This window comes from Budorcas taxicolor, chromosome 10, assembly GCF_023091745.1.
Source record: "Budorcas taxicolor isolate Tak-1 chromosome 10, Takin1.1, whole genome shotgun sequence".
Classification (NCBI taxonomy): Eukaryota; Metazoa; Chordata; class Mammalia; order Artiodactyla; family Bovidae; genus Budorcas; species Budorcas taxicolor.
In genome coordinates, this window is record NC_068919.1 from 46,446,623 (window position 1) to 46,474,028 (window position 27,406).

The following is a 27,406-nucleotide window of genomic DNA, read 5'->3' on the forward strand; positions in this document are numbered from 1 at the left end:
TTTTAATAATGAAATCTCTGAGGTCTTGATATTCAGGTTACTTTGAACATGTCAGTATTGTAGTGTTAAGACAAACTACTCCAGAGATTTAAAAAAAATGAAGTATAGATGATTATAGTATAGCCTCCCAGGCGGCACAGTGGTAAAAAATCTGCCTGCCAATGCAAGAGATGCGGGAGTTGCATGCCTGCACATAGTTGATTTATAGTATTATGTTAATTTCAGGTATACAAAGTACAGATAATGTGTTTTTACAAATTATACTTCATTATGGATTATTACAAGATATTGGGTCTAATTCCCTGTGCTGTACAGTAAATCCTTATTGCTTATCTGTTTTATGTGTTGTAGGCTGTACATGTTAATCACATGCCCTAATTTGTCCCTTCTCCTTCCCTCTCCTCTTTGGTAGCCACAAGTTTATTTTCTACATCTGTGAGTCTGTGTCTGTTCTGCATATTCAGTCATTTGTGTTTTTTTTTAGATTCTGTATATAAATGATATCATGTAATATTTGTCCTTGTCTTATTTCACTAAGCATAACATTCTCTAAGTTCATCCATACTGCTACATATGGCAGTATTTCATTCTTATGCCTGAGTAATATTCCATTGTATATATGTACCATATTTCAATCCGTTCCTCTCTTGATGGGCATTTGGGTAGCTGGAATATCTTGGCTGTTGTAAATAGCGCTGCTGTGAACATTTGGGTGCATATGTCTTTTCAAATTAGTGTTTTTATTTTTTCAGGATATACGCCCAGAAGTGGAATAGCTGGGTCATACGGTAGTTCTATTTTTAGCTTTTTGAGGAACCTCCATACTGTTTTCAGTAGTGACTGCACCAGTTTACATTTCCACGGACAATGCACCAGGGTTCCCTTTTCTTCATAGTCTCTTTGTTAGAATATGTTATTTGTAAACATTTGTTATTTGTAAGCTTTTTGATGGTAGCCATTCTGACAGATGTAGGGGGTAAATTCACTGTTGTTTTGATTTGAATTTCTCCAGAGATCTTTTCTGTTTCTTGGCAGCCTTACCTTTATTTATTTTTGAGTAGATCTCTAACAAAGCTGCCGGTATATTATTTATCCCATATATTTTCTCTGCTATTCTTTTTTTAAATATAAATTTATTTATTTTAATTGGAGGCTAATTACTTTACAATATTGTATTGGTTTTGCCATACATCAACATGAATCTGCCATGGGTGTACACATGTTCCCCATCCTGAACCCTCTCCCTCCTCCCTCCTCATACCATCTCTCTGGGTCATCCCAGTACACCAGCCCTGAGCATCCTGTACCATGCATCGAACCTGGACTGGTGATTCATTTCACGTATGATATTATACATGTTTCCATGCCATTCTCCCAAATCATCCCACCCTCTCCCTCTCCCACAGAGTCCATAAGACTGTTCTATACATCCGTGTTTATTTTGCTATCTTGCATACAGGGTTATCTTTATAAATTCCATATATATGCGTTAGTATACTGTATTGGTGTTTTTCTTTCTGGCTTACTTCACTCTGTATAATCGGCTCCAGTTTCATCCACCTCATTAGAACTGATTCCAATGTATTCTTTTTAATGGCTGAGTAATACTCCATTGTGTATATGTACCACATATTATCCATTCGTCTGCTGATGGACATCTAGGTTGCTTCCATGTCCTGGCTATTATAAACAGTGCTGCGATGAACACTGGGGTACACGTGTCTCTTTCAATTCTGGTTTCCTCAGTGTGTTTGCCCAGCAGTGGGATTGCTGGGTCATATGGCAGTTCTATTTCCAGTTTTTTAAGGAATCTCCATACTGTTCTCCATGGTGGCTGAACTAGTTTGCATTCCCACCAACAGTGTAAGAGGGTTCCCTTTTCTCCACACCCTCTCCAGCATTTATTGCTTGTAGACTTTTGGATCGCAGGCATTCTGACTGGTGTGAAATGGTACCTCATTGTGGTCTTGATTTGCATTTCTCTGATAATGAGTGATGTTGAGCATCTTTTCATGTGTTTGTTAGCCATCTGTATGTCTTCTTTGGAGAAATGTCTATTTAGTTCTTTGGCCCATTTTTTGATTGGGTTGTTTATTTTTCTGGAATTGAGCTGCAGGAGTTGCTTGTATATTTTTGAGATTAGTTGTTTGTCAGTTGCTTCATTTGCTATTATTTTCTCCCATTCCGTGGGAAGTGAAGGCTGCCTTTTCACCTTGCTTATAGTTTCCTTTGTTGTGCACAAGCTTTTAATTTTAATTAGGTCCCATTTGTTTATTTTTGCTTTTATTTCCAATATTCTGGGAGGTGGGTCATAGAGGATCCTGCTGTGATTTTTGTTGGAGAGTGTTTTACCTGTGTTCTCCTCTAGGAGTTTTATAGTTTCTGGTCTTACGTTTAGATCTTTGATCCATTTTGAGTTTATTTTTGTGTATGGTATAAGAAAGTGTTCTAGTTTCATTCTTTTACAAGTAGTTGACCAGTTTTCCCAGCACCACTTGTTAAAGAGATTGTCTTTTCTCCATTGTATATTCTTGCCTCCTTTGTCAAAGATAAGGTGTCCATAGGTGCATGGATTTATCTCTGGGCTTTCTATCTTTTTCCTTTGATCTATATTTCTGTCCTTGTGCCAGTACCATACTGTCTTGATGACTGTGGCTTTGTAGTAGAGCCTGAAGTCAGGCAGGTTGATTCCTCCAGTTCCATTCTTCTTTCTCAAGATTGCTTTGGCTGTGGGTGGGGTTTTAAGGGTGGCTTATCAAGGTTTCTTGATTTGGGAAGCTTGTGTCAGTGTTCTGGTGGGTGGAGCTGGATTTCTTCTCTCTGGAGTGCAGTGAAGTGTCCAGTAATGAGTTATGAGATGTCAGTGGGTTTTGAGTGACTTTGGGCAGCCTGTATATTGAAGCTCAGGGCTATGTTCCTGTGTTACTGGAGAATTTGCATGGTATGTCTTGCTCTGGAACTTGTTGGCTCTTGGGTGGTGCTTGGTTTCAGTGTAGGTAGGGAGGTATTTGATGAGCTCCTGTCGATTATTGTTCCCTGGAGTCAGGCTTTCTCTGGTGTTCTCCAGATTTGGACTTAAGCCTCCTGCTTCTGGTTTTCAGTCTTATTTTTACAGTAGCCTCAAGACTTCTGTATCTATACAGCACCGTTGATAACACATCTAGGTTAAAGATGAAAAGTTTCTCCACAGTGAGGGACACCCAGAGAGGTTCACTGAGTTACATAGAGAAGAGAAGAGGGAGGAGGGAGATAGAGGTGACCAGGATGAGATGAAGTGGAATCAAAAGAGGAGAGAGCAAGCTAGCCAGTAATCACTTCCTTATGTGTGTTCCACAGTCTGGACCACTCAGAGATGATCATGGAGTTATGCAGAGGAGAGAAGAGGGAGGAAGGAGACAGAGGTGGCCAGGAGGATAAAGGGGGTATCAAAAGGAGAGAGACAGATCCCGCCAGTAATCAGTTCTCTAAGTGTTCTCCACCATCCAGAACACACAAAGAGATTCACAGAGTTGGGCAGAGAAGAGAAAGGGGAGGGAGGAGATAGAGGTGACCTGGAGGAGAAAAAGGAGAGTCCAAAGGGGGAAAGAGCAGTCAAGCCAGTAATCTTGCTTCTGAGTAAAAATGGGTAGTGAAGATTGGGTTCTTAAAGGTACAAAATTGATAACAAATACCAAAAAGCACAGATTAAAAATCTAGGGTAGAGGTTGGATTTCAAAAATACAATATTGAAAAAGAGAAAAAAAAGTCACAAAATTATAAAATATATATATATGAAGTTTGCTTTAAAAAATAGTGTCTCTCTCTTTTTTTTTTGCATAGTAATAGTAGGTTATAAAAATGAAAATTAAAGGAGTAATAAAGGACTTAAAAATAAAAAATAAAAAAATATTGAATGATAGTAAAAATAGTAAAAACATATCTAGGACTTTATCTGGTGGTGTTGTGGGCAGTGTGGGGTCAGTTCATTTTCAGATAGTTCTTTGATCTGGCTTATAGTCAGTACTATCTACAGGGTTTCAGTCTATTGCACCTGTCACTTCCAAGGAGGTTCCCTCTGTTTTAGCTTCTTCTGTTTGCTGGTCTCTTCAGTGTCTAATTTCTGCCCTCGCACAAGGGGGCAGCGGTGGACACTTTTTTAGGCTCACTTGTTCAGTCGTGCTGTGGGGAGGGAAGGACGCTGCAAACATGTAACACTGGTGTGTGCTCGCAGTGTCTCGGCCACACTGGGTTTGCCCCCGCTCACGGCTTGTGTGCTTTCCCTGTCTACACTGCTGAGGCTCTAGGTTGCTCTGCCGGGAACCATCTGAGGCTGGGCCTGGGTTGTATGCACTTTCCAGGTCTAAGCCACTCAGGTTCAGGTACTCGGGTAGTCCTCAGAGGAGCAGACTCGGTTGGGCCTGCATTTTGTGCCCTTCCCAGATCCGAGCAGCTCAGGTGATGAGGTGTTTGGCGAGCGCAGTCGCTGCGACTTATTGCCTCCCCCGTCCCTGCTGCTCGGTTTTCTGGGTGTACAACCGGCTCACCTTCTGAGGCAGATGTTGACTGTCCAGAATCCCAAGGAGTCTTGGTTAGCAAGGAAGCCTGCTTGCAGTTTGGTAGATAATGCCTCTCTGGGGCCGTGATTTCCCCCCTCCGGCTCTGGCTGCCCTCGCCTGCCTGTGTCTGGAGGACGATGGGCTGGCCTGCAGCTGGCTAGCTCTGCTCAGTCCTTTGTTCTGTCAGCGGGCCTGAGGGTGCCTTAGTTTGGGGCTTTTCATGGAGCTCTAGTCAGTCCTTTGTTCTGTGAGCGGGTCTGGCGGTGTCTTAGGTTATGGCTCTTTGGGTGATAGCTATCCCACAGTCTGGTTTGCTATCTCAAGTTAGTTCCCTCAGATTGCCCTCAGGGCATTCAGGCCTGGTCCTTACTCTAAGCAGTGCAGCCAGCGCCTCCCTGCCCAGCCCCCGCTTGCTAGTGGCGGGTGCAGGCGTCTGCGCTGCTTCTCTGCTGGGGGAGTTACCGGTGGGCTCGTAATCTGTGGGTTTTAATTTTTTTTTTCCTCCCAATTATGTTCCCCTCTGTGGTTCCAAGGCTCGCCACAGACTTGGCAGTGAGAGTGTTTTGTGGTGTTTGGAAATGTCTCTTTTTTAAGACTCCCTTCTCGGGATGGAGCTCCATCCCTATCTCTTGTCTCTATTTTTATCTTTTATATTTTTTCCTACTTCCTTTCGAAGACAATGGGCTGCTTTGCTGGGTGCCTGATGTCCTGGGCAGGCATTCAGAAGTTGTTTTGCGGAATTTTCTCAGGTTCACATGTTCTTTTGATGAATTTTTCGGGGAGAAAGTGGTCTCCCCATCCTATTCCTCTGCCATCTTAGGCCCGCCTCTGCTATTCTTTTGTATATATTTAGTGTACCTCTTTATGTTTCTTCTCAGTTTTTATGCCCGTGTTCTTCTATATTCCATACTACTATGGTTCACTTTTGTTTTCTTTTTATTCTTTTATAGCTAACTACCTTTATATGAGAGTTGGCACTTTCTCTTTATGTCCACAAGCGTGCCTGTTTAATGATGGTAAAGCTTTCAGATCCTGTTAGTTTGTGAGAGCATTTAGTTTGATTCATGAAAGAACTTGTTCAGAAAAATCTGCAACTTTATTTTTGGGGATGTTTCAATTATAAATAACCTCTAAATAAGTTAAAAAATTTTATATAATCTTACACATATTATAAATACTATGAAGTGAAGTGAAGTGAAGTCGCTCAGTTGTGTCCGACTCTTTGCGACCCCATGGACTGTAGCCTACCAGGCTCCTCTGTCCATGGAATTTTCTAGGCAATAGTACTGGAGTGGATTGCCATTTCCTTCTCTAGTGGATCTCCCCGACCCAGGGATCGAACCCAGGTCTCCCGCACTGTAGACAGACGCTTTACCGTCTGAGCCACCAGGGAAGTCCTATAAATAAGATATCACAATTTATATAACTTTAGTGCTATTCACAATTATAATTTAGTACATTACTTTTTGCTCTGTCATATTCCCTGATACTCTTTTTTTATACTACTTAACTTCAAGAATATTGTCTTCTTTTGAGTCTAAAACTATATATGTAATAATCATTTTGAAAATTATAAAGTAGTAAGCAATTTTTTCTGGGTAATATGAATTTCATTCATGATTCTGTTCCTAAATTCTAACTATGATTAAATAAGATGAAAATTAATCAAGTTTTATTTCCTATCGTGTATTGGTATTTTTCTTTGGGGGCATCTCAGACAATAATGATTATTTTTAAAAAGAATTTTATTGGAGTATAGTTGATTTATAATGTTTTGATAGTTTCATGTGTACAGCAAAGTGAATCAGTTATATATATATATATATATCCACTTTTTATAGATTCTTTTCCCATATAAGCGATTATAGAGTATTGAGCAGAGTTTTCTGTGCTATACAGTAGGTCCTTATTAGTTATGTATTTTATATATTATAGTAATGTGTATATGTCAGTCCCAATGTCCCAATTTATCCATACCCCTGTATTAGTATTTTTAATGAATAATAAAATCATTAAATATCTTGCAGCAAGGAAGAGAAACATAATTTTACACAGACTGTAAATAATCAAGATTAGATTGTGTATATTTTGTGCATTTCTTAGAGGCATAGAACACCATATTCCTCCTTGGAGATTCTACTTTTACCATTGAGTTTGAGAATTCTTATTATGTAGATGAATAGATGCTTAAATAGTTTTTGGCGGTGATTTAAAAAAATATTTTTGAAAATATATTTTTGATCATTTTTCTTTACTTTCAAGGTAACAGTGTTCTCATAATTATTTACAGTTGTTCATAGGTAAGGGCATATAAACATATCTTATGTCTTCCCATGTTGTGTAAGTTTTTCAGCCAATATCAGCCTCTGCAAAACTTTACATGAATCCTTATGCAGAAACAGAGCTCAAAACACCTAAACTTGATTGGAACATAGAAGTACAAAATATTGCAATTGAATTGACCAAACCTCAGGTAAGATTCATTAAAGGACTTACAGCTTTGACTAGCCTTGAATCTCAACAGCTTTTGCTCTGTGACTGTTCGTTCTTCACTGCTCTGGTGGTTCTTTTGGTTTGTTATTGTTGAGTTTTGATTCCTCAAAATAGATTATATGTATTATTTTAAAATAGAATAAATACCAAATATAAGAAATAGTTTTCTTTCATTTTTTTCTGATTTTCACCTTATTGGTAGAGAATCCTACCAAATTATAGTACATGACATGGTTCCATTTAATTCCCAGTTCTTGATGGAAAGTTTTAATGGTTTTATTTTCTTTTCTCAGATTTTAATAGCAGACTCTTACATTAAATATTGTTTACTTTTTAGAACGCTGTGTTGGCAGTTTTTTTTCCTTTACTTGTTTCCCAAGTTTGGTTATGTGCCTAAGGAGTTTCAATAACTAATTTGGAGAACTGGAAGTTAAAGGAGGATGAGGGGTTTATAGTTAATTGAACTTTTAGCTCAGTGCAGTCCAGTATACATATAATGAAAGTTATATGTGTAATTTTAAATTTTCTAGTAACTACATTAGCAAAGTAAGAAAAGAAATTAATTACTAAAATTAATAACATTTTATTTACCTTAACATACCCCAAATATTATCATTTCAACATGTGAAAAGTGAAAGTGAAGTCACTCAGTTGTGTCCAACTCTTTGCATCCCCACGGACTGTAGTCTACCAGGCTCCTCTGTCCATGGGATTTTCCAGGCAAGAGTACTGGAGTAGGGTGCCATTTCCTTCTCCATACGATCTTCCCGACCCAGGAATCAAACCCGTGCCTCCTGCATTGTAGGCTTTACCATCTGAGCCACCAGGGAAGTGGTGATTACATTTCAACATGTAATCAAAATTAAAAATTGTTACAATATTTTATATCCTTTTATTTTCTCTTAAGTCTGCAAAATTTGGGGTATGTTTTACACTTACAAATACATTTAAGTTCATGCTATCCACATGATAAGTACTGGTAACTCTTAGGTTAGACCCCTCCTTTCTTTATCTTACTTCTCGGGGTGTGTGTGTGTGTGTGTGTGTGTGTGTGTGTGTGTGTTTTCCTCCATGTGAGTTGTTTTGTATTGGTTAAATAATTTTGTCTTGCTTTAGTTATGCAGTAATTCCCTGGAGCAATTTAGAAACTTAGCTTATAGGTTGCCACTACTTGAAATGATGGTCCAGAGGAAAGTATGTTTACTTTTAGCACTAAGCCAGTTTCATGTCAGTAGTAACAGATACCGTATTTCATTGGTTCTAAGGTTTACATTTATTTCACACTTTAATATATGTGAAAATAGGATGTTTATTATTATTGGTGGTATGATGTTTAATTGGCAGTGCTTAATATTATCTTAAAATTGGTGGTTTCTTAAATTTGATGAAATATATTATTGAATTGCCAAGCAACTATGGTATTCATTGTTCAGATAATTTGAAATCTCACTAGGCAGAAAATATAATAAAATTTGGTGTTTATCCATGTTGCGATGTAACAGATGTAACTTGGTTTTTGTTTTTATAGTACTTAAGTATGATCGACCTTTTGGAGTCAGTGGATTACATGGTTAGAAATGCTCCTTACAGAAAATATAAGCCTTATTTACCGCTTCATACCAATGGTCGACAATGGTAAGTTAGAATTTTTAAAAAATATTTTATGTAATCATATGATTAGGAACTCTCAGAGCTAACAGACCTTTAAAAACATGTAACTAAGCCACTTTTTTTAATAGACGTTGGAGGGATATCTTTTATATTATGTCCTTGTTACTTTTTTTATAAACACATTCTCTTGTACTCTTGCTCCTAGATTAAATTCTTAACTTAGCATTCAAGACTTTTCAACATTTTTTGATCAGATTGCCCTTCAGTCATGCATATGAACTCAATTGGGATACTATTAATTTCACACAGCATGCCATTCTGTGTCTTTATTATTTTGCTTTGATATGCCCTCTTCCTGGAATGGTTTGCTTATTTCATAATGTATTTAAGTCAGAGAACTGAAGTATTGGTGAACTGAAATGTTATGGCTGAACCTTTGTAAGAATACAGTTAATAAGAACAAAAAAAGTAACAGTGTAGCTGTAAAATGTCAATGCTATTTTCTTGCTTGTTTAAACCTTCATATTCCAATGTGCATTAACAAAATTTGGTTTGCAGGTGGAAATATGCAATCAATTCTGTTCTTGAAGTTCATATAAGAAGGTATACACGGATGTGGTCATGGAGTAACATAAAAAAACACAGGCAATTGCTCAAGAGTTACAAAAATGCCTATAAAAATAAGCTAACCCAGACCAAAGTCCCAGAAGAAATACAGAAACAAATTCAGGTATATCTTGCATGTATTGGGAAGCTGTTATTTGTTAAATCATCCTTAAGTATTATTTTTTCTAGATATAAATTAAAAGACAATTTTAGGAGGAACAATACTGAGTTCTTTTTGAGAGAACTGTATGGAAAATGCAAAGTGTTTTACCTGTTTTTTGTTTTTTTCCTTTAAAAATACCTTCCTAATATCAGCCTAATATAAACTGGAGAAATATGTTTAGTTTTTATAATAATAATATTTAGAAAATCAATATCAGAGCTGTTTAAATATGCTATTATTATTAGCTAAAAATGTATTATTTGTTTTTTTAGTGGCTTTTTTTAAAAGAGTTCAAAGTATTTGTAAAAAAGTAGTTCTTATTCCTTAAGATAGGAGTCTTACCCTCTTTTGAAATACAGAAAAACACTGTATTAAATATATAATTTGCTGAATATCATTTGGTCTTGATTATATCACTATTGTTGCCACAAATTCATAATATAAAGAATTGTTATTCTGAAATATATGACAGTCACTAGTATTATATTTTAGAAAAAGCATCAGTTTTCTCAACATCTTAGATCTGTTATTCTCATATATAAAATGGAGATAGTATGTATCTTACACGGTTGTGGGAATTGCATGAAATAACAGATAGAACATGTGACAAACAGGTCACCCAGTACATGTTAGAGTCCCCTTACATAAATTCCCCAAGTCAGTTTCTGCTTTAGCATGCTTGATTTGAAAAATTTTACATTCTCAAATTTTGTATTTTATTTAAGTGCCTTTAGTATAATGATTGTAAATAGCATAGAGAAGAGGGAGTCCAAAGTTAACAACCATAAGGCTAATACCTCAAACAGGTCCCCCTCTTAAATATTTTTGCTTCCATTTCCATGTATGGCTGTCTCTGTATTGTGGTTTCATTAAAATTCTTACTTTCATATTTAACGAGGATTTACTTTTTTGCAAAATTGTTCTCATGTTGCAAAATATAAAAATGTAAAAGCCAAATATCTGTTCAAATTTATACTTACACTTTCATTAGATCACAAATACTGTTTGTTCATAAGCCTAGAAATATAGATGAAAAAAAATTGTTTAATGACCATTTTCTTTGTTTACAAGTGTCCCTTTGTTTTATAGGACTTGGAGAAGATACTAGATGTTTTTAACATAATTTTAGCAAGGCAACAAGCACAAGTTGAGGTAATCGTCTTTATTAGCTAATTTTATGTTTTAAATGGGTTAATACTACTCCTTTAAACCTGGAATCAAGAATTTAAGTTGCTTAGAGAGTTGTTTAGATTTACTCAAATGATAATAAAGGTTGAATTTTCATGGCTCAGTCTCAGGAAAAAATAAAATTGGAATATTGGGGGAAAAAACCTCAGTAGTATGAAAGGGAAAAATTCCTAATTTTATAGCAAAATTTTTGCTAATCCCCCAAAAGAAAGTAAGTAAAAGTCAACCATAGTCCTAGCAACACAGAATGCAGGTTTTAACATTTTGATATGTAGGCTTCCAGTTTTTTTCTCATGCATACGTACCTAGTTACTTATGCTTTGTAGCCCCTATTATTTCCCTTTATTTCCTCTTCCTTCACGTCTTTCACCCATCTTCTTTTTTCTCTCCTCTCTTCTTCTCTTCCTTCCTTCCTTTTCTTTTTTTCTATAATTGGATTCAGTTTCTTTGTAATATTTTCAGTATTTACAGTCTCTTTGTAGTAATAATTACTGACTTATCTTACTTGATAACTTGTCATTTCTGTTATTCTGTAACATAACTTTTTTGGTAATGAAGAGATAGTTAGGGAGATTGTGATGAACATGTACACACTACTGAATTTAACATGGATCACCAATAAGGACCCACTGCATAGCAGATGGAAATTCTGCTCAATGTTATGTAGCAGCCTGGATGTGAGGGAAATTTGGGGGAGAGTGTATACGTGTGTATGTATGGCTGAGTCCCTTGCTGGTTACCTGAAACTGTCACAACACTGTTCATCGGCTTTGTTGTTGAGTCGCCCAGTCGTGTTTGACTCTTTGCGACCCCATGTAGTGCAGCATTCCAGGGCTCCCTTTCCCTCACCACCTCCCAGAGTTTGCCCAGTCCATGTCTAATTTTGATTGGTGATGCCATCCAACCATCTCACCCTATGTCACTGCCTTCTCCTCCTGCCTTCAATTGTTCTCAGCATCAGGGGCTTTTCCAATGAGTTTGGCTCTTTTAAGGTGCATTTCAGCAAAGTGCTGAAGAACATGAGGGAGTCAACCAGAAAGATACCTGAGGAAAAAGTATACCAGGCAGAAGTAGTAAAGCAAGCTGCAAGGATTTGGGCTAGGAGCACATCTAACTCATTCAGGGAACTAAGTAGAGTGGTGGAAGAGAGGAGACACCGCTGGCTGCGGTTAATGAGGTCAGAGAAGTAAGGTGCTGGGGCGGAGCGGGGGGAGGTGCTTGTCAGTACTGGGGAGGATGTCAGGTTGTGGAAAGTGTTGTAAGCAGTTGTGTGGATTTGGGCTTATATTCTGAGTTGAGCTATTTTGAGAACAGAACGATACAGTCCAGTGTAGGTTTTTAAATGTTACTCTGGCTGCTCCTTTGAAAACAAAAGCCCATAGAGGGACAAGGATGAAAACAGAGAGGACATTAGGATGCTATTGAAATATCTGAGATGAGAGATAATAGAAGATTGGCTGAGAACAGTGGCAGTGGAGGTGATGAGAAAGGCTCAAACTCTGGAAATATTTTGAAGATAGAGCCAGTATTTCCCATCTAATTAGATACGGGTTTTATGAAAGGGAGGTTGGAAGTGACTATAGGGATTTTGGCTTGGAGCAGCTGCGAAGGACGGAGTTGCCATGAAATGGGATGGGGAAGACTAGATGGAACATGCTTGGGTGAGATGGGACAAGATCAGGAGCTCTTTCTGGGACTGATAGTTTAAGCCATCATACATTAACTTGGAGATCAGGAGGATGCAGTTGGATGCATGGATGTGGTGTTTGGAAGAGAGGTCTGTGTTGGATATATACACACATTTAGAAGGGGTCAGCACATAGATGTTATTTAAAAAGCCACGGCATTGGATGAGATCACCTAAGTTAGAGTACCTGGAGCTTAGAGTACCTGAAGTCCAAAGACCCAAAGTCTTTGTATTGTTTATAGGTCAGAGAAGTGAGAGCTGTGGTTACCATGGAGGAGTTGCCAGAGAGGTAGGCTGAAAGCTCTATGACAGTAATAACCTCAAAGTCAAGTGAAGAAAAGATGTCAGGGAACAGGAAGTGATCAGCTGTGACAGATGCATCTCATTGGTCAACTGAAATAAGGACTGAGGATTTATCAGATTTGGGATGTTTCAGCCATTATTTCTTCAAATAATTTTTTAGTTCGTATTTCTTCCTTTTTTCCTTCTTGGTCTCCAAATTTCAAATGTGTGTATGTATAAATATAATATACACACATACACATATATATGTGTGTATACACACACACACACACACACACACACATGTATATATACAGAGTACATCAGGAGAAACGCTGGACTGGAAGAAATACATGCTGGAATCAAGATTGCCGGGAGAAATATCAATAACCTTGGATATGCAGATGACACCACCCTTAAGGCAGAAAGTGAAGAGGAGCTAAAAAGCCTCTTGATGAAAGTGAAAGAGGAGAGTGAAAAAGTTGGCTTAAAGCTCAACATTCAGAAAACAAAGATCATGGCATCCGGTCCCATCACTTCATGGGAAATAGATGGGGAAACAGTGAAAACAGTGTCAGACTTTATTTTTTTGGGCTCCAGAATCACTGCAGATGGTGACTGCAGCCGTGAAATTAAAAGACACTTAATCCTTGGAAGGAAAGTTATGACCAACCTAGATAGCATATTCAAAAGCAGAGACATTACTTTGCTGACTAAGGTCCGTGTAGTCAAGGCTATGGTTTTTCCAGTAGTCATGTATGGATGTGAGAGTTGGACTGTGAAGAAGGCTGAGTGCCGAAGAATTGATGCTTTTGAACTGTGGTGTTGGAGAAGACTCTTGAGAGTCCCTTGGACTGCAAGGAGATCCAACCAGTCCATTCTGAAGGAGATCAACCCTGGGATTTCTTTGGAAGGAATGATGCTAAAGCTGAAACTCCAGTACTTTGGCCACCTCATGTGAAGAGTTGACTCATTGGAAAAGAGTCTGATGCTGGGAGGGATTGGGGGCAGGAGGAGAAGGGGATAACAGAGGATGAGATGGCTGGATGGCATCACTGACTCGATGGATGCGAGTCTGAGTGAACTCCGGGAGTTGGTGATGGACAGGGAGGCCTGGCGTGCTGCGATTCATGGGGTCACAAAGAGTCAGACACGACTGAGTGACTGAACTGAACTGAATGTATTTCTGTTTATCTCATGTAACATGGATGCAGTGACCCTCTGATAGTTTAAACATCTTGATTATATGACTATTGGCATCTGTAGACTTTTCCTGTTGAGAAATGGTCACATTTTTCTTTTTCTCTTTGTGTTTTGTTTTTGTATGTCAGGTAATTTTGGATTGTATTCTGGATGATGTGATTTTTATGTGTCCTTTGGAAAATGTTTGCTATTTTGTATTGACACACAGTCTGGTTTGGTTTTGATTTTAAGTTGCGTTTTGCCTTCTGTGGATAGTGGTTTAAATCTCAGTCCAGTTCTTTCAGTCTTTGGTGTGATGGTTTGAGTCTGTTTTGCACATGAGTAATATAGGAGTTTGATACTTGTGCAGATGATTTATATCCTGCTTCAAGTCTCTAAACTTTTGCTGCTTTCATTTAGATGAGTTTCATACTGAACTGAAAGTTCGTCATTGGATTTAGCCATAAAGAAATCATTTAAAGAGCAAAATTTATAGGATATTATAGGTAGAAATTTGATAGGAATGAGAGAAAGTGGAAAATGAGGAATTGGAGAGAGTAAGCTCAGGCAGTCCTGATGCTTCATTGTAAGTGGAGTCAAGGAAAGGTTTTCTAAGTTACTTTTGTGGCTCAGACGCAAAGAAACTGTCTGCAATGCAGGAGACCCAGGTTTAATCCTTGGGTAGGAAAGATCCTTTGAAGAAGGGAATGGCAACCCACTCCAGTATTCTTGCCTAGAGAATTTCATGGACAGAGGAGCCTGTCTGTCCTGTCTGTGGAATTGCAAAGAGTTGGACATGACTGAGTAATTAACACTTTTGTTTCTTTAAAAAAAAAATACTGTGTTCTGTTTTATATAGTATTCCATAGAATTGTTTATCCAACATAATTTTGAATAACTGACTAGTATTCCATTCTGTTCATGTACTGGAATTTGCTTCACAATTTCCTCCTGTATATATTTAATTATAAATGACACTACAGTGAGTAGCCTTGTCATTACATTTTCTGAAGCAAATTTTTTTAAGGACAAATTCCCCAAGGTGGGTCAGAGAGTGTCTGAGTATTTTAAAAGGTATTTGCTACTGCTGTGGATTGTTTCTATGAATTAGAGGAATAGTTTTCCAGAAGAAACAGTTAATTCCAATCCTCAATAACACCAGTTGCTTGAAAACTGAAGGAAGAAGATAAATTAGTTGTTGTAGCTAAAGAAGGGCGGGATGTAGATGAAGAGATGACAGTTAGATTCATCCTAAATTGATGCTTTTTCGTTATAATAGAAAATCTGCAGGGCCAGAGAGTTTAGAATGTAGGCTGAGGATTGGCTGAAGTTATTTACCTTGGCCCCTTAGCTAGATAAGGAAGGGAAGTGAAGGCAACAGAGGTGGTATTTAGGAAAAAGTGAAAGGGATCTGCATCCCTCTTCATATTAGGTTTATACACATTGTAAAAGTTCTTTGTGGTCTCATATAGATACATTTTACTGTGGAAAATAAAAATACATACTAATCTATGCTAGGAGAGCAAAGAAATTAAATATTATTTCATATAGAATACAAACCAGCCAGCTATATATATTTTTTACCCATTACATTTTTGACTCTTGAAGATGAATTAAGCTTGACAAAAGATAGTTACAACTGAGATATAATTGAGACCATCAATGATTTTGTGGACAGAAACAAACTTGTTTCCCTATATAATATCTACTTGTCAAAGAAAGCTTAGTTTAAATCGAGTTGTTAATCAAACTATTCTCTGTACTATATAATTCAGCTCTTTTCTTTAACTTCTCTTTTGGATTATTTCACTTTTTGGTATACACTGAAGCTTGCAGTATGTTACCAATTCACTACCAATTTAAAATATTTTAAATTTAAAGTGGGAAAATTATTTACTTATTCATGGAATGAGAAGATAGAGTCTAAATTACTTAACCCCTGTATTCTTTTTATCCTTTCGTTTTCCACTCTTGAGTTATTCATCTGTATTTTACTAAAAAGGGGTGAAGACAAGGAGCAGCAGATAAGCCAAGATTTGTTGAGAAAGAGGATAAAATGATATTTGAGCACTTTCTAATTTTATTTATATTCTGTCCCCAAACTATGTTCATAGTTAGCAAGTCAACAGTGTGTATGGATTATGAAATGGGATTGTTAAATTTGATTTTTAAGATCACGTATCTTCCTTTCAGGGAACTTTTAATTTTAATAGCCTGCTGTCCTCTTGACTTCTTACCTTAAAAATTTAGAAAACACATTCTCAGAAGAATTTTACTTGAAACCTTATCTGAATCACTCAAAAAATGCATCTTCATCAGAAAGCTGTCAGTACGTGTGGAAAGTAATTAATAGTGAGATTGTGTTAACCAGATAATGCTGAGAATCAGTTCAGAAGGAACTAGCTATATTGACTACTTTTAACTTAATGCAGTGTTAAAAAAATGTAACCACTGTTCTTACCTGCCTGGACCTGAAAGTGAAGAGGGCGTTTATTCTTTAATTAAATTTTTTGATTTTTAATTTTTAGGTGATTCGATCAGGGCAAAAATTGAAGAAAAAGTCTACTGACACAGCCGAGAAACGTGGAGGCTGGTTTAGTGGCTTTTGGAGTAAGAAGGAATCTAAGAAAAAAGACGAAGAATCTTTGATTCCTGAAAGTAAGTTCTAAGTCATATGACTTATTGCACACTGGTAAGGAAAAAATATATAAATTTTGCTTTAGCTAGTTAGTTGAATTTTATTCTGTAATAATCTTGAAGTAAAAGTAGCTCAGTATAGTAAACATATAAGCAGATATATCAGGATGAAACATTTCCATGTTTATTTAAAAGGAAGCTTTGAATTTTTGAGGAAAGTCATTTGCGTAAAAATTTGAAAGCTGAAATTCAGAAATCTCACATGTAGCATTCTTTATTGTTACTTTTTACATGAATATTTAATTAGATGTTTCACTTAATTTTCAAAATACTTAGGAAATTGTGAAATTGCTGTGTGACACATGAATTGCCTTAATGTTATGTCTTCATTTTCTTGACCTAAATAAGCAAAATACATGATGTTTAACAAGTCAACATAGTATATTAGAGGAAATTACTTTGCTGCTTTTGCCTCAGTGTTTGTGTCTATAAATTTAGGCCACCTGTTAATTTGTTTTGATTTTATTCACAGTCTCTGTAAGACTGAAGCAGTTGATTTCTTAAAATATTGTCTTTTTATAGCTATTGATGACCTTATGACACCAGAGGAAAAAGATAAGCTCTTCACGGCTATTGGTTATAGTGAGAGCACCCACAACCTAACTTTGCCCAAGCAGGTAATTATTTAGGTGGTAATTATTCAGGTGGTTTTATTTTTCTGTATTATCTTGAATTGGATTAAACAAGTTATTGATTTTTAGAGTAGCTAATAAAAATACGTTGCAGTTTGTTTCTGCTTTGTTGTTGTTCCGTCGCTAAGTCATGTCCGACTCTTTGCCACATCATAGTCTGCAGCACACCAGCCTGCTCTGTCCTCCTCGACGTCCCAGAATTTGCTCAAACTCGTGTCCATTGAGTTGGTGATGCTATTCCAGCACCACAGTGTGAAAGTTTTGCTTTACTGTTTGTTAAATGTTTCAGTCAGACCTTACCATTTAAAACTGTCTCCAACTTTCGATATACTTGCTTTAATGAGTGTGAGAATAACCTGATAAAAAAGTACTTATTGCAGAGGTAATTAAGTCTTTTAAAATTTTATCCCTCTTGTGTGAGTGAAATAGAACTCCTGTATGAAAGAGTGAGCAAAATCAAAATGTGTTGCTCGTTGGATTTGTCGTAAAGCACAACTATGTAATTACCATCCAGGTTAATTTATGGACCTTGCAATAGATAGGGCATTAATTTGAGATCTATCTCTGTTCTTTGGCTAGTTGTATTTTGCTCATTTTCATTGCTGTGTAGGCATTTTCATTTGGAAATACCACTTTATTCATACTTTTGTCAATTGGCATTTGCATTGTTTGTGTTTTTTGGTTGTTATGCTATTAACTGCTTGTAAATGTCTTTTAGTGGGTATATGAGGTTTTCTGCTCATTCAATCCTTTGTAATGGAATTGCTGTATCATATTATATGAGTATATTTAACTTTAATAGATTCTGCTAAATACTTTTCCAATGTGGAAAACATTTCTATCAGTAGTATATGAGGATTCTCATTATTCCATGTCTTTACCAACTCTTATCATTATCAGTCCTTTAAATTTATCCATTCTAAATGGTGAGTATGTGGTATTTCATTGTGGTTTTAATTTGTATTTTTTGGATAACTGAAGAGGTTTTTCACTTTTTGTATATCTTCTTTTGTGAAGTGGCTTTTGAGTCTCTTGTTTCTTATTGGGTTGTCTTTTTCTTGATGATTTGTAGAAGCCTTTTATGTATTTGTTACATTAAATTACATGACATCCCTAGAAATTATTCATGTTATAACTGGAAGTTTGTAGCTTTGACTGCCTCCATGTATTTCCCCAAAACCCTGCTCCCTGTTCCTAGTAACCACCAGTCTATTCCCTGTTTCTGTGAGTCTTATCTTTTTAGGTTCTACATGTAAATGACTTCCTTCACTTAGCATAATGTCCTCAAGCTCCATACATGTAGTTGCAGGATTTCCTTCCTTTTTATGGCTAAATAATACACCATCATGTATATGCACACCACATTTTCTTTATCTTTTCATCTGTCCTTGGAAACTCAGGCTGCTGCAGTGTCTTGGCTGTTGTGAACAATGCTGCAGTGAACGTGGGGGTGCACATATCTTTTTGGGATATTGCTTTTATTTCCTTCAGGTAAATATCCAGGTGTGGAATTGCTGGATCGCGTAGTACTTCTCTATTTAATTTTTGAGAAACCTCCTTGGTTTTTATACTGATGATACCGATTTGTGGGGTTCCCAGGTGGCTCAGTGGGAAGGAATCCTTCTACCAGTGCAGGAGACTCAGATTTGATTCTTGGGTTGGGAAGATCCCCTCGGGAAGGAAATGGCCACCCGCCTCTAGTGTTCTTGTCTGAGAAATCCCATGGACAGAGGAGGCCAGTGGGCTACCTTTTGTGAGGTCATGAAAGAGTTGGACATGGCTTAGTGACTAAACAACAACAGTACCAGTTTACCTTCTCACCCACAGTGTACAAGGGTGGGAATGTAAATTGGCATGGAATGATAGCCATTCTAAGGGCTATGAAGGGATACCTCATTGTGTTTTCTTCTCCTAAAGTACATTGACTGTATTTTCCTCCATATAAAGCTATTGCTTAATCTTTTTAAATTGAAGTGTAGTTGATTTACACTATTATGTTAGTTTCAGGTGTACATCATAGTGATTTAATATTTTTATAGATTAGCCTCCATTTCAAGTTCTTAGAAAATAATGACTATATTTCCCTGTGACATATAATGTATCCCTGTTGCTTATTATTTTATGTATAATAGTTTGTACCTTTAATTGGATTATTTGTTCTTTTGCTATTGAGTTATATGAGTTCCTTTTGTATTTTTATTAACCCCTTAGCAGGTATGTAGTATGCAAATATTTTCTCCCATTCTGTTGATTGCATTTTCATTTTGTGATTTTTTTTTTTTTTCTGTGCAGAAGCTTTGTAGTTTGATGTTGTCTTGCTTGCATATTTTTGCTTCTCTTCCTTCTGCTCATATCCATTGAATCATTGTCAAGATTGCTGCCAAGGAGCTTTTTCTCTTATGTTTTCTTCTGGGAGTTATAGTTTCAGGTCTTATATTTAGTCATTAATCCATTTCTTGTTATTTTTTTCTGAGTGGTGTAAGATAGGGGACCAATTTCATTTTTGAATATCCAGGTTTTTTTTAGTACCATTTAATAAAGAAAATCTGCCCTATTGAATATTCTTGATTATTTTGTCAAATATTAATGGCCTGTATTTGTATGAATTTATGTCTGTGCTCTTGATTAAGTTCTGTTGGTCTGTGTTCCTATTCTAATGCTAACACCATACTGTTTTGATTTCTGTAGCTTTGTAATATAGTTTGAAATTACGACATGTCATGCCTTTAGTTTATTTTCCCCTCAAGATTGCTTTTGCTATTTAGGGTCTTTTGTAGTTCCATGCAAAATGCCATTGCAGTCTTGCAGGGATTGCATTGAATCTATAGATTACTTTGGGTAGTATGTTCATTTTAAGAGTCCATAAATAAGACATAGCTTTTCTGTTTATGTTTTCTTTAGTTTCGTTCATGACTATCTTTTAGTTTTCAGTGTAGAGATCTTTCACCTCTTTGGTTAAGTTTATTCCTAAGTATTTTATTGTTTTTTTTTTTTTTTTTTTTTGCTGTTGTAAATGGGATCACTTAAATTTTTTTTTCTCAAATAACTCATTAGTATATAGAAACACAACTGATTTTCATTTGTTAATTTTGTATCCTGCAACTTTACTGAATTTTTTCATTGTTCTTTTTTTTGATGGAATCAAGTGTTTTCTCTATGTAAGAGGATACCATGTGCAAAGACAGGAAGTTTTCCTTCTTCCTTTCTAATTTGGATACATTTTGTTTCTTTTTCTTGCCTGATTGCTCTTGCTATCATATCAGATACTGTGTTTAATAGTAGTGGTGAGAGTGGGCACCCTTGTTTTGTTCATAATCTTAGAGCAAGAACTTTTTACCTTTCAACATTGAGTATGATATTAGCTGTGGGCTTGTCATGCTGAGGTTCATTCTTTTTATACCAAATTTCTTGAGAGTTGTTATTTTGAATGGGTGTAGACTTGTGTCAAATGGTTTTTTTTTCTTTTAATATATTGAAATAGTCATGTGATTTTTATCCTTTTATTCATGTGATGTGTTACATAGGTTATTTTTATTTGTTGAACCAACCTCACATCCTTGAGAGGAATCCTAGTTGATTATGGTGTATGATCTTTTTATCCACTCCCATACTCTGGCCTGGAAAATTTCATGGACAGGGGAGCCTGGTAGGCTACAGTCCATGGGGTCGCAAAGAATCAGACACGACTGAGTGACTTCACTGCCTTTCTTTCTTTGATTATTCATTCAGTCTCCTTCATTATTGGTTTATTCAGATTTTCTGTTTCTTGGTGATTCATTCTTGGTAGATTATATGTATCTCAGTATTTATCAATTTCTTCTATATTTTCCAATTTGTTGGTGGATAGCTGTTCATAGTAATCACTTATGATCTTTGGTATTTTTATGGTGTCAGTTGTTATGTCTCTAATTTATCATTTTATTTATGTGTTGTCTATTTTTATTGTTCGTCTATCTAAAGTTTGTCAGTTCTACTTTTCTTTTCAAAGAACCAATTCTTAGTTTTGTTAATCTCCATTGTGTTTTTATTTTTCTATTGTATCCTCTATTTCATTTATTTCTGCTGTAATCTTTATGATTTCCTTTATTCTTCTAACTTCGGGCCTAGTTCTTTCATAGATTTTAAGGTGTGAAGCTAGGTTGTTTACTTGAGATCTTTCTTTTTTCTTGATGTAGGCATGCATCACTATAAACTTTCCTCTTAAAACTGCTTTTGCTGCATCCAGTAAGTTTGGTATGTTGTATTCCCATTTTTGTTGTCTCATAATAGTTTTTATTTTCCATTTTGATTTCTTTCTTGATCCAGGAGTATATCCAGGAGTGTGTTGTTTAATTTCCATGTATTTGTGAATTTTGTAGTGTTATTATTATTGATTCTTAGTTTCATTTCATTGTGGTTGAAAGATGCTTGATATAATGTGTACTTTCTTGAATATTTTGAGGGTTTTTTTTGTGTGTGTGTGGTTGAATGTATGATCTATCCTAGAAGATATTCCGTGTATTCCAGAAGAATATTCTCTTGCTATCCGGTGGAACATTCTATGTATGTCTGATAAGTCCATTTGGCTTGTAGTGTTGTTTATTTCCATTGTTTCCTCATTGTTTCTGTCTGGATGACCTCTCCCTTGTTGAGAATGGAGTATTGAAGTCCCAGTTAATATTATGTTGCCGTCTATTTCTTTTGGTTCTGTTAGTATATGATTTATATATTTAGGTACTCCAACGGGTACATGACATATTTGTAATTGTTTACTCTTGATAGTGTGAACGCTTTATCATTATATAATGGCTGTCTTTGTCTTTTCTGGCCATTTTAAACTTAGGTTTATTTTTCTTTATGGTGTAGGTATAGCTATCCTGTTTTTCTGGTTAATGCTTGCTTGAAATGTCTTTCTCCATCTCTTCACTCTCAGTCTGTGTGTGGCCATAAAGCTAAAGTGCATCTCTTGTAGGTAGCATACCATTGTACCTTTTTTTTTTTTAATCCATTTTGCTGGTTTCTGTCTTTTGATTGGAAAATTTAATTCATTCACTTTTAAAGTAACTACTGATAGATAAAGATTTACTATTTACATTTTGTCAGTTATTTTTTGACTCTTTTATAGATTCTGTGTTCCTTCTTCTCTTCTTGTGTGGTTTGATGAGAATCATTTTTCTGGTTATCTGTCCTACCTTTAGTCTTGACCTAGCAATTTTGGGAGCAGGATTTATTTTTCTCCATGTATTATTAACTCTCCAAAGTCATCAAGCAGATGTTCTTTGAATTTTGTTCAGTTTTTGAGCTAGATGATTGATCTGAATTAATTTACTTTAGTGAAAGCTGCTGAATTGAATATTTAGGCCACAAAATATCTTATCATTTCATTTTTTATTACCTTAAAACTAAGAGAAATTAATATTGAATCTTTTGTAAATGTCCTGTTTAAGCAGGCAATTTTGTATTATTGGGTTTTCTAATGTTCTTCTTCTTTTTTTTTTTTTTTACGGTGAACATAGTGATGCAAAGACCAACCATGTTATTTTTTAGATCATTTTATAATTTAACAATTTTAAATATGAAGAAATTATTAAAGTAATTTCTTAAAATTTAACCATTTTCATTCATTTTTTTCATTTAGTATGTTGCTTATATAGTGGCACTGAAATTAGTAAGCACGTCAATTACAATAAGAGAAAATAGAAATATTCCAGAAATACTGAAAATTCAGATAATTGGTCTTGGCACCCAAGTATCTCAGCGACCAGGAGCACAAGCACTTAAGTAAGTTTTAAAAACATATTATTTCAATTTTTATTTCTAGGTGTGACTTCAGGCCAAAAAAATATAGTGTAGTTAGCATAAGAATTGGTTAATAGTAATTCCTCTCTGTTTTTTTCCTTTAGCATGTGAGTATGGTCATTTTATTTGAGTTTGTTTCGTTATGAAACTGTGTGAGAAGCTCATTATTTGTTCTCTTGCTTCTTTCCTTCACAAATGTTTCTTGTATACTGTTCAGTTCATAGATTTGTTACTATGAAGACTATGCATAAGAACAGTGACTTTTTGTCTTCAAGGTGTTTATGGTATAGTAGATAAGAGAAGAAGTACAGAAAGTTAACTTAAAATCTGTATAATAATTGGATTGGCCAAAATGTTTGTTTGGGTTTTTCCTTAAGATATTTTGGGCTTCCCAGGTGGTGCTGGGAAAATGATAAAGAGCCTGCCTGCCAACGCAGCAGACATAAGAGATGTGGGTTTGATCCCTGGGAGGGGAGGATCCCCTGGAAGAGGGCAAAGCAACCCACTCCAGTGTTCTTGCCTGGAGAATCCCATGGACAGAGGAGCCTGGCAGGCTCCTGTCCATAGGGCTGCATACAGTTGGACATGACTGAAGTGACTTAGCATGCACGCATTATGGAAAACTCCAAACGAACTTTTTGGCCAACTCGATATTTCAGAGCTCAGAAGTAATAGGGAGCTATAATGTTAAATACTTTAGGAATAATGCTATACAGACTCAGCTGTGGAAGGGAATAACTGGTCTCAAAGAACTGGGACATAGCTTAACTGATTGGAAGGACCAGCAGGAGCAGGGATGAGGGAGAACAGTTTTAGGGTTATGTGAAACAGGGAGATGAATCCCATGAGTTAAGTGTAGCATGTATTCATGTGACACTTCTGTAGTGTTGTGAAGCTAGTCAAAGCGGATTTTTCATGAGGATAAGGAGAACAAAAAAATAAACCAAATCAGGAAAAAAACAGAATCCCAGATTCCGTGGGTAGTTAAATGCCAGGCTAAGGAGTTTGGACTTCAACTCTGGATGATAGACGTGGTCCTGATTCTCAAAGGAGTTTTTTTTTTTTTTTTTTTTAAGGGAAATTTGTACTTCAAACTGTTAATATTGCAAAGGATCTTATTTGTAATACTTCTTTTTTCCTCATTGGGTTGTAGAGTGGAAGCAAAATTAGAACACTGGTATATAACAGGTCTGAGACAACAAGATATTATACCATCACTTGTGGCTTCAATTGGCGATACTGCATCATCCTTGCTTAAAATTGAATTTGAAACCAATCCAGAGAGTAGCACTGCTGACCAGACTCTGGTTGTTCAGTCTCAGCCTGTGGAGGTCATCTACGATGCTGTGAGTACAAGGAGAAAGTGAATCTTAATCAAACACATCTTAAGCTTCTGACATATGATTTCTTGTTTTTCCATTTTCATATTTAACCTTTATTTACCTAGCAGCTCCGTTTAGTGATACTTTTTTCTTGTTTAAAGGGCAGTACGTGTTTAGTTTTTTATATTTATTTATTTGGCTGCATTGGGTCTTAGTTGCGGCATGTGGAATCTTCATTGTGATATGTGAGCCTGTCTGCTCCGTGGCTTGTAAGACCTTAGTTCCCTGACCAGGATCAAACCAGAGTCCCTGCATTGGAAGGTGGAGTCTTAACCACTGGACCACCAGGGATATCCCAGCAGTTAATTTTGATTTTTAATATACTACAGATTTTTTTTTCTACTGTAAGGTATACTACCTATGCTTGTGTTAAATTTTTTAAAAATGGTAATATATTCTTAAAGAAGTCTTTGCCTTTTATACCAATTAACTACTCACAAGTAATTATATACTGATTTTCTACTCCAGTTTCTTTTTGCTTATTCTCCCTTTGTCCTCATTGTTTGTAACCAATTTAAGGAACTTTAGGAGCAAATAAAAGAATTTTCGATACTGATCACATGAGAAAAAAGCATTGTCATTTCTGTGTTATTGAAGAAGCTGGCTCCAGTTCTGTATCTGTAGCTCCATCTTTATTCAGACTCTTGTAATTCATCTTGAGCTAGCCAAGACGTGGAAGGTTGTGCTTCATTATTCCATCACTTGTTGGTTGGCCCACTTTGTGTTTTAAGATCTCTGACTCATTTTTACTGTATAGTTATGGAAATAAATTCACAGTGTGGGTAAGAGGCAGAACTTACTGTTTTCTCTGATTTTTTAAAAAATTTAAATTGTGGCAAAATACATATAATTTACCATCTTAGTCGTTTTTTAAGTGTATAGTTCAGAAGTGTTAAGTACCTTTGCACTGTTGTATATCCAGTCCCCAGTACTCATTCTTTCTGCAAAATGTCTGATTTTTAAGTTGAAGTTTTAGAGGTAGGTAAGGGCAGAACAGTTTTCTTATTTCCTTTCTAAACTTTAGACCACAGGGGAATCCAATTGCAGTATACATTCTGGTGGCTAAGACTAGAAGTAATACCCCATTGGTACATCAACATGATACCACCAAACATACTCAAGGTCGCCTTAATGATATGCACAGCTTTGTTGCCTTCTCAATAAGCTTAAATGGCGTATACCTTTTTTCAGGTTCTCTTTCCTTCCAGAAGGAGACGTAGGAGGGTAGCTTATCTTTGGAAGTGCCATCTCAGTTCAGAGCCAGATTTGATTAGAATTAAACTGTAACTTTAAAATTTATAATATGGAAAATACTGTGTATAACTTGCTTATATTTTCAATGATTTTACAGAAAACCATCAATGCAGTGGTTGAATTCTTTCAGTCAAATAGGGGATTGGATCTTGAGCAAATAACATCAGCTACATTGATGAAGCTGGAGGAAATTAAAGAGAGAACTGCTACAGGTAAAGAATTTGATACAGAAGCAACATCTCAACTCTCAAAAATTTTTTCTCTTCTAATGTAAACACTACATTTGAAATAGTGTAGGTAGCTTTTTCTTCAATATACCTGCCAGACTGGGTGAGAAAGAGAATGATATGGGGCATAGATGATTCTGTCAGCTGTTCAATTTAGGAACCTGTGCTGCAGAGTAAACTTGAAATGTAAAAGTTCCCTGTCTCAGTTCTTAAGTGACTGTTCACCATGCTGTGTGTGAATCGAGTTTTCAAGATACATACTTTTGTGCATCATGGCCTCTAAATTCCAGTTACCTACTATATCTGATTACTTAACTAAAGTGAAAAGTGAAAGTCACTTAGTCGTATCTCACTCTTTGTGACCCTGTGAACTGTACAGTCGATGGAATACTGCAGAATACTGCAGTGGGTAGCCTTTCCCTTCTCCAAGGGATCCTCCCAACCTAGGGACTGAACCCAGGTCTCTTGCATTGCAGGCAGATTCTTTACCAGCTGAGCCACGAGGGAAGCCCAAGAACACTGGAGTGGGTAGCCTATCCCTTCTCCAGGAGTGGGTAGCCTATCCCTTCTCCAGCAATTCTCCCCGACCCAGGAATTGAACCCGGGTCTCCTGCATTGCAGTCGGATTCTTTACCAACTGAGCTATCAGGGAAGCCCACTTAACTAAAGAAATAGCGAATTTTTCAATCTCTGACTGAAATACTAGGTGTGTTAGGTTTATTGTATTATGCAGTGTGATTGTTTCCCGTTGATCACATATGATTTAAACTTACACGCCAAGTGGAGGACCTAATCTGTGGAAAGAACTTCACCAACATACTATTCAAGTGACATTCTTTTTCTCGTTAATAATATGATTATATTAATGTATTTAAATTTGGCCATTTTTCATCATTTCTTTTTCTTCTTGTAGGACTTACACATATTATTGAAACCCGAAAAGTTCTTGATTTAAGGATAAATCTGAAGCCTTCTTATCTAATAGTTCCACAGACCGGTTTCCACCATGAAAAGTCAGATCTTCTCATCTTAGATTTTGGTACCTTTCGGGTAGGTGTGTATACATTCCTGCCTGCCTGTGTTTGCTCAGTTTAGTAGCTAGCTGTCTGACAGTTTGCTGTTTTTCTCTCAAAGTTCACTTAAACTAAACCTAGAATTACTTCTTGTTAAGCATTTTGTCACGCTTAACATAGATTGTGTGAAAGTGAAAGTGAAAGTGAAGTCACTCAGTTGTGTCCGACTCTTTGCAACCCTGTGGACTGTAGCCTACCAGGCTTCTCTGTCCATGGGTTTCTCTAGGCAAGAATACTGGAGTGGGTTACCATTTCCTTCTCCAGGGGATCTTCCCAACCCAGGGATTGAACCTGGGTCTCACGGATCGGAGGCAGATGCTTTAACCTCTGGGCCACCAGGGAAGCGTTATATGTATTTTATGGCTATTCAAAAAAAACACCTTACCTTTTCTGAAATGGTGGATGATTTGATATTGAAGGCTGGATTACCGCTGTCTTTTCCTAATTAAAAAGATGCACTTCTAGTTTTCAAGCGTTCCTAGGTTTCTAAAATCTAATTGCATAGTTTTCTTTGTTCATTTATATATCTGGAGAATAGAGAATTATGCAAATATGATTATATATTTGTTAAATCACTGACAACAACTATTAGAATACGAGAACTCCAAGGGCTTGG

The 27,406-nt window shown here is 36.4% G+C and overlaps 1 protein-coding gene across 1 annotated transcript in view; it reads left to right on the forward strand.

Moving 5' to 3' along the window:
• Positions 1-27,406, forward strand: part of VPS13C (vacuolar protein sorting 13 homolog C) — a 176,085-nt gene that overhangs the window by 37,735 nt on the left and 110,944 nt on the right. The window contains exons 13-22 of the mRNA XM_052647403.1: positions 6,881-7,008; positions 8,557-8,663; positions 9,198-9,369; positions 10,498-10,560; positions 16,276-16,405; positions 16,967-17,061; positions 22,694-22,836; positions 24,008-24,200; positions 25,588-25,702; positions 26,631-26,767. Coding sequence (XP_052503363.1) covers positions 6,881-7,008; positions 8,557-8,663; positions 9,198-9,369; positions 10,498-10,560; positions 16,276-16,405; positions 16,967-17,061; positions 22,694-22,836; positions 24,008-24,200; positions 25,588-25,702; positions 26,631-26,767 — 1,283 coding nt within the window. The remainder of the gene's footprint in view (positions 1-6,880; positions 7,009-8,556; positions 8,664-9,197; positions 9,370-10,497; positions 10,561-16,275; positions 16,406-16,966; positions 17,062-22,693; positions 22,837-24,007; positions 24,201-25,587; positions 25,703-26,630; positions 26,768-27,406) is intronic.